Source organism: Heteronotia binoei, chromosome 2 (assembly GCF_032191835.1).
Source record: "Heteronotia binoei isolate CCM8104 ecotype False Entrance Well chromosome 2, APGP_CSIRO_Hbin_v1, whole genome shotgun sequence".
NCBI lineage: Eukaryota > Metazoa > Chordata > Lepidosauria > Squamata > Gekkonidae > Heteronotia > Heteronotia binoei.
The window spans coordinates 22,055,801-22,063,575 of record NC_083224.1 but is presented as its reverse complement, the minus strand read 5'-3'; the positions used below and the strand labels follow the sequence as shown (position 1 = coordinate 22,063,575).

The 7,775-nt window shown below is 49.0% G+C and overlaps 1 protein-coding gene and 1 non-coding gene across 3 annotated transcripts in view; both read left to right on the top strand.

The window, feature by feature from the left end:
- Positions 1-1,583: 1,583 nt before the first annotated feature.
- KCNQ2 (potassium voltage-gated channel subfamily Q member 2) overlaps positions 1,584-7,775 on the top strand; it is a 166,209-nt gene continuing 160,017 nt past the window's right edge. For both annotated transcript variants that reach the window (XM_060230666.1, XM_060230665.1), the window contains exon 1: positions 1,584-1,877. In XM_060230666.1, the coding sequence (XP_060086649.1) occupies positions 1,585-1,877 (293 nt within the window). In that variant the 5' untranslated portion in view covers position 1,584. The remainder of the gene's footprint in view (positions 1,878-7,775) is intronic.
- Positions 3,253-3,319, top strand: TRNAT-UGU (transfer RNA threonine (anticodon UGU)). Its single transcript has one exon. It is a non-coding gene; the product is annotated as a tRNA-Thr (tRNA).

Here is a 7,775-nt window from a genome sequence, read left to right as displayed (position 1 = left end):
TTCCCAGGATATAAAGTTCCAGGAGACAGAGCTCTGATTCTGAGCCAGAGCTCATAATCTGGAATACTTGTTGATCTTTTAAGTGCACCCGGACTTGAACCTGTATCAAACAAAGATGCCACAACCAGCGTTCCCTCTAAGCTGAGTTAGGGTGAGCTAGCTCACAGTTTTTTAGCCTCCAGCTCACACATTTTTATCTTGGCTCAAGAAATATGCCCCCAGAGCAAACTAATTGATGCAGTAGCTCACAACTCTAATGCCAGTAGCTCACTTGACCTTGTAGTGTACTTGACCTTTAATCTTGGTTTAGCCCTGTCCCCAAGCTGACATTCTACACTAAAATCATAGAATCATAGAGTTGGTTTCTTTGATTCTAGTGTAGAGCGTCAGCTTGGGGACAGGCCTAAACCAGGATTAAAGGCCTAGTACAGGGGTGGCCAAACTGCGGCTTGGGAGCCACACGTGGCTCTTTCACACATATTGTGTGGCTCTCGTAGCCCCCGCTGCCCCATCAGCAGGCTTGGAGAAGGCATTTGTCTCTTGAAATCACTTATCCAAGCCAAGCCAGCTAGTGGCTTGGAGAATGCATTTAAAGTTAAAGTTACTTTCTTTCCACCTCTCCCTCTCCTCCATCCATCCATTCTCTATCTATCTGCCATTTTGTAGAAAAATAACTGGTGGAGCTCATCCAGGGATTGTTATGCAGCTGCACATACTATTCAATGGACAAGGAGGTGGAACTCTCTGAAAGAGGAGCTCCCACTGAATCTGAAGCATCTATCTATCTATCTATCTATCTATCTATCTATCTATCTATCTATCTATCTATCTATCTATCTATCTATCTATCTATCTATCTATCTATCTATCTATCTATCTATCTATCTATCTATCTATCTATCTACGATGATCATTTCTTGCCGCTCTTAAAAGATCTGAACCAATTCCGCACGAGACCTTTAATCTGACATTCTACACTAGAATCAAAGGATCAGAGAAACCAACTCTAGGATTCTATGATCTTAGCGTAGAATGTCAGCTTGGAGACAGACTGACGTTTATTCGACGTGGCTCTTACGCTAAGCAAATCTGGCCCCCCGGGCTAGTGCGAAATCGGTGCAGGTCTCCTTCCAGGTCTTTCGCGGCGGGGCTTCCTGACTCCTGGGAAAGCCCGGCCGGTTAAGGCCTGCAGTTTGTCGCAGGTGCTGCAAAGCGCTTGGAGGGGAAGCGGCGCGCCACAACCCCTGAGGGGGCGGAGCTCCGGCGGCCCCGCCTCCGTCCCCCTCCCCAGGAGCGGCGAGGGAAGGGTTAAGGGGAGGAGCTGCGCCAGGAGCGGGCGGGGGCTGCCCAGATTCGCCCGGGCGCCTTTGCTTTTTTTGCACCGAGGCGGCAGCTGCAGCAGCAGCACCACCACCAGCAGCAGCACCACCCGAGGCGGCGCCTTCCCCTCTTCCTCCTCCTGCCATGCGGATCGCCCCCTCCGGGCCCGGGCAGCCCCCTCGCCCGCCTCCGCCGCCCTCGCGGCCCCTCTGATTCCCCGCGTCAGGACCTGGGGGGCCCGGGAAGAGGCGGCTGGGCGGCAGCATGGTGCAGAAGTCGCGCAACGGCGGCGTCTACCCGGGCGGGGCGGGCGAGAAGAAGCTCAAGGTGGGCTTCGTGGGGCTGGACCCCGGCGCGCCGGACTCGAGCCGCGACGGGGCGCTGCTGATCGCCGGCCCGGAGGGGGGCAGCAAGCGGGGCTCCATCCTCAGCAAGCCCCGCTCGGCCGTCTCCGGCAAGCCGCCCAAGAGGAACGCCTTCTACCGCAAGCTCCAGAATTTCCTCTACAACGTGCTCGAGAGGCCCCGCGGCTGGGCGTTCATCTACCACGCTTACGTGTGAGTCGAGGGAGGGGGATCCGGGGCCTGGGCGGGGGGCTGCTGCTCGGAAGGGGGGGCGCCTGCCCCTCTTTGCCCCCACCTCTAGGTACACCCCTAAATCCCGGGGGGGGGGGCGCCTCTGATTTCCCCTGGCCACCTCCCTCCCAATAAGATCATTGCTTTCAACCATTGCAGCACACTGTTGTTCTGCGCCTGCCCCTCTTTGCCCCTCTTTCTAGGTGCACGCCCTAAATCCCTGGGGGAGGGGTGCCTCTGATTTCCCCTGTCCACAAATCACCCCCTCCCCATAAAACCATTGCTTTCGACCATTGCAGAACATTGGTGTTCTGCTCCATCCAAATGTCTCCTGTTAGAATGCATCAGTCATCCCTGTTTCCCTTCCTCCCCTCTGTGCATCTCCTCTGTCCGCTGATCCGTTCTTCCTTGCACCTCTGCCTGTCTCCGCATCCATCCCTATAAAAAGCTGTCTTCATTGTCTCCTTCTCTTTCTCTCCCTTCCACCTTCTCCTGCATCGGGACCCATTTCCTTTCCAGCCCCTTTTCTGGCTTCCTTTGCCTTTCCCCTCTTGCCTTCCCCTTCTGGGCATTCAGCCCACTTGTGCCTGTCCGCTCCGGAGACCTCCCATTGTAAACAGGTACACCTTTCGCCAAAATCTCCCTTTTCCCAACCCCCTTTCTAGCCATCTCTCCATTGCATACGGTTCGAGATGCGGCTTTGGCAGGTATCCTAGCTGTGAGATCGAAGCCTTCAAACAGACTGTCGTTTTTTTTTCTTTTTAAAACCTCTTCCTCTCTGTAGGGTAATTCACAAAGGAGGGATATTGGCCAATTCAGTGGCTTTCTAAAAATGTGACCAGGTATTTCTCAGGGGTTTTCTGGAGTCTGCAATTGAGCTCTGTTTTCACACAATCCCATTGGTCCGTAGTTGGGTGGAAAAGGTGAGAACGGATGGGTAAGGCCAGTTGGGGCAGAATAGGAAGTGGAATTCCCAATCTAGAATACAGAAAATGGTTTACCCTTCCACAAACACAAAACTTCTTGAAAACAGTCCCTGAAAAATGATAGGCGGCTGATTGAACCAATAGGATATCAGTTAGGAGGCTACCATGTTTTTCGACTCATGCAAGATGGAGGGGAGAATTCTTTTGACTCTCTACCCCGAAGGCAGTGCCAGGAATTATGGTACCCTTGTGGGCAGCAATGGGAATGGTCCGGGTCTCTCTTGCATCAATGGAAATCCTGGAAGGATCTGACACATCGTATTTCATACAATGCATGATTCACCTGTAGAACTCATTGCCCCAGGCTATTGGGACAGCCCTTATCATAAACTGGTCACTATGATAGATCAAGATCAATCGAGGGGAGGGACGGTGGCTCAGTGGTAGAGCATCTGCTTTGTAAGCAGAAGGTCCCAGATTCAATCCCTGGCATCTCCAACTAAAAAAGGTTCAGGCAAATAAGTGTGAAAAACCTCAACTTGACCTCCTGGGGAGCTGCTGCCAGTCTGAGTAGACAATACTGACTTTGATGGACTGACGGTCTGATTCAGTATAAGGCAGCTTCATATGTTCATAAGATGGGTAGCCTTGTTAGTCTGTCTCTAGCAGCAGAAAAGACCAAGTAGTCCAGGAGCTCCCTAAAGACTAACACAATTTGTGGTAGGGGAGGAATTTTTGTGAGATAGATAGGTATCTGAGGAAGTGAGCTGTGACTCTTGAAAGCTCACTGCCTGCCACAAATGTTGTTAGTCTTGGAGGTGCTGCTGGTCTCTTGCTTCTCTCCCCCCCCCCCCGCACCCGATATTAGTGAAATGCTGAAGTCTGCAAGACTTGTGCACTTTGTGTGTGTAGGTCTATGTCCGATTACCTAGAAACAAAATCCGCTGAAATAAGCGAGAAAGTAATGAATTAATAACGAATGAAATGTATTGTAAAACGTTTGTGTCCCCCTGCTAAGTTTGTTCTAACCTCAGAACAGGAAGAAAGAAAGTTCATTAAAAATTAAGCAGTGTTTACTGCTAAAGAGCATGATGCAAAAAGAAATGCAAAGCCACGACTCATGCGTGCTGCTGTTCAGACATTGACTGAGCGCTGGAACAGCCTGGGCAGAACTTGGAGTATGGTGTCACTGTGGGGTATTATGCTTGACTATGTTGGGTATAAGCTCTGTTTCTGGATGTGAAATCCAGAAAGTGGATCAGGCTATACTGATGGATGGCTTTCCCAGCGGAAATTGGAGTTGGGTTGGCCATTGGCGAGCATGGACATTGTTATCTTATCTGTGAGCATGTTGGCCTTGCTTTCCCTCTCCATTCTGTCGCCTCTTCATTCTGTCTTCTTCCCCCTCTGGGCTCATGCACCATAAAGCTTTCTTTGCAAACACTTTGGCAGATTCCTCATGGGGCTGGGGATAGCGCTATTGTTGAATTTGGAGCAGCCTTCCAGAACTGAATTGTCTTCTGCAAACCGTCATAATCCAGTTGTGAAGGATTGTTGTAGGGTTGTGTCCAGTGTGTTGTGTATATGGCCTCTGAGGAATACACTGGCAACCCTAAACCGCCCCCCAAATCTCCGGGAATTTCTGTGACCAAGGTTGTCTGTGCTACTCCCACCTCCCTGAGGAAATAATCTCTGGAGAGCTATCTTGAATCCATATGCTATAGGGCTTCCTGAGCTATCTGTTTGCTTCCTTTTCTGAGAGTTTGGCCGCCATATTGGTTTCCCTAAAATACAAAAATACAAAATATTGTGCACAAATACTCTTAACTGGTGTAAATAAAGTTCTATTATAATGAAATGAACAGCCTACAACAGTGGGCATACATTCATACAGTATAAATAGAAATAGAAAACAACAGTCTCAAAACAATATTCCAAGGAGGACCCCACACAGTCACAGAGTTTTCAAAATGAGTACAATGACTCAAAAATAAAGTTCCACAGGAGTCCCTCCGTTGTTTGTTGACTTCTGAAGGACAAATTCTAGCCTTCACGCAAACCCCGGATTTGATTGCGTTCCGCTGCTCCTGCAGCTTCCTCGTAAGTCAACTGAAAAATCCAGCCAAGTTCTTTCTCAAACGCCCATTTTGATATCTTAATTTGCAGCAAATTAAGATATCAAAATGGGCGTTTGAGAAAGAACTTGGCTGGATTTTTCAGTTGACTTACGAGGAAGCTGCAGGAGCAGCGGAACGCAATCAAATCCGGGGTTTGCGTGAAGGCTAGAATTTGTCCTTCAGAAGTCAACAAACAACGGAGGGACTCCTGTGGAACTTTATTTTTGAGTCATTGTACTCATTTTGAAAACTCTGTGACTGTGTGGGGTCCTCCTTGGAATATTGTTTTGAGACTGTTGTTTTCTATTTCTATTTATACTGTATGAATGTATGCCCACTGTTGTAGGCTGTTCATTTCATTATAATAGAACTTTATTTACACCAGTTAAGAGTATTTGTGCACAATATTTTGTATTTTTGTATTTTTGTATTTCATATATTGTGCTGCCACTGTTCTTTTGCATTATATTGGTTTCCCTGGCAACAGGTAGCCAGGAAACCTGATGGGCTCCCATCTTCCCTGTGACTCAAAACGAGTCTTCCTGGAGCAGTTTTGATGCTCATGGTGTTGTGTTTGCACCTTTCTCATCTCACCCCAGTGGTGATCCTTTCCAGAGCCTTCGTTTCTGCCTCCCACTACACCCCTGCTTTAGGATTCCCAATCTTTTGGAATTATAACTGACCTTCAGACTACAGAGACCAATCCTCCTGAAGGATGACCCCAGAGCACACTAATTTATGCAGTGGCTCACAACTTTAATGCCCGTAGAGAGCAAGTTTGGTGTCGTGGTTAAGTGTGCGGACTCTTATCCGGGAGAACAGGGTTTGAATCCCCACTCCTCCACTTGCAGCTGCTGGAATGGCCTTGGGACAGACATAGCTCTTGCAGAGTTGTCCTTGAAAGGGCAGCTGCTTGGAGAGCCCTCTCAGCCCCACCCACCTCACAGGGTGTCTGTTGTGGGGGAGGAAGGGAAAGGAGATTGTGAGCCGCTCTGAGACTCTTTGGAGTGGAGGGCAGCATATAAATCCAATATCTTCATCTACCTCACAGGGTGTCTGTTGTGGGGGAGGAAGGGAAAGGAGATTGTGAGCCGCTCTGAGACTCTTTGGAGTGGAGGGCGGCATATAAATCCAATATCTTCATCTACCTCACAGGGTGTCTGTTGTGGGGGAGGAAGGGAAAGGAGATTGTGAGCCGCTCTGAGACTCTTTGGAGTGGAGGGCGGCATATAAATCCAATATCTTCATCTACCTCACAGGGTGTCTGTTGTGGGGGAGGAAGGGAAAGGAGATTGTGAGCCGCTCTGAGACTCTTTGGAGTGGAGGGCGGCATATAAATCCAATATCATCTTCTTCTTCTTCTAGCTCACAAAGTAGAATTCTTGCTCACAAGACTCTGCAGCTTAGAGGGAACATTGATTGTGTGCAGGCCTCAGCTGTGTGTTGAAGCTGAGATTGTCTTGATTTTTTTTTTTTTAATCCAAGGGCATCTCTGTCAAGCCCTAGTGCTTTTCTGTAACATGCAGGAAACGCTTTTTGGTCCCTTTTCCTTTGACACATCTTCCTCCCTAGGCCTGTTGGCACAGGAGGTGCTATTCTGTACCGGCTCTGCCAAAATATACGGGAGAGCCATGCTTTGCATGTCCCTGCCAGGCGTCACCATAGCAATACTGCAAACTGCGTGGCACGCAGGCCTCCCCTCCGGCTCCAAACCCATGGCTTTCTCTCCACCTCTTCTTTCCCATCTTTTCAATAGCACGCTTTCCTACATTGCCTGCTTTGATGGAGCAGGTTGGAAGGGCAGGGGAGATTCAAGAATCGGTGTTGCTTCCTCCCCCCCCCCCCCCTTCTCCTCTGCAGATGCTTCAGAGATGACTTGAGAAAGAAATGCACCCGAGAGCTTTGGTAGCCAGTGCATAGAAGTGCATGCAGGGAGAAAAGAAAGATGTTGACATTCCAGGGGTTTCTTTGTAGGAGGGACAATGGTGTTGCCTTTGTGTAGTGGGATAAGCATGTCTGTGTTGAGGTGTAAACATGGCTGACCGTTTGCCTGGGAAATCGGAAGCGTGGTCCGAAATCTTCCTCTGCTTCCCCCTGGAATTCCTCCGTTTTCTTCAGGCCGTTTCTCGTATTGTTAGGAACACCCGGGAGAGCCACCAGAGATGAATTTTGTTTAATGCGTCGTCCCTTCTGACTGATTTTTTCCAACGGCATCCGAGATCTGCTGACTCTGGCCCTTAGTCCTTTTTCTTGTGGTGAAGGCATTCGAAACAAGCCCGGGACTCTGCGTTTTGGAGCGCTGCCATTTTGCAAATGGGAACATTCCCGAGAGATGTTTTATTAAGTAATCCTAGGGAGGTTGTTATTCCGAACTGTACCGAGAATGCACGAGAAGAAGCCGAGTCCGGCTGAGAACTGCTTGTTTCTTACTAGCTGAATCTTTTGCAGGGGTTCCTTTCCCCTTTGATTTTAAGGCACCCGGTGATTCTGGAGGATAGTTTTGGGGGGTTTTGGGTTTTTTTTTTAAAATGGGGCACTGTTTCACTGGAAGTGGAGATGTTTTCCCCTGTTCATAGAGGAAGACTTGCAAAAGGGACCAAGTTTCCTCTAGGATATATTCAAATTTTGAATTGCTTGCATGAGAACTTAGTGGATTTTAAAGACTTGCTCTTGTGTGTGTAGCGGCCCCGTGGTGCAGAGTGGTTAAGCAGCAGTACTGCAGTACTGAGGTCTGAACTCTCTGCTCATGACCTGAGTTTGATTCCGGCAGAAGCTGGATTCAGGTAGCCGGACCAAGGTTGACTCAGCCTTTCATCCTTCCGAGGTTGGTAAAATGA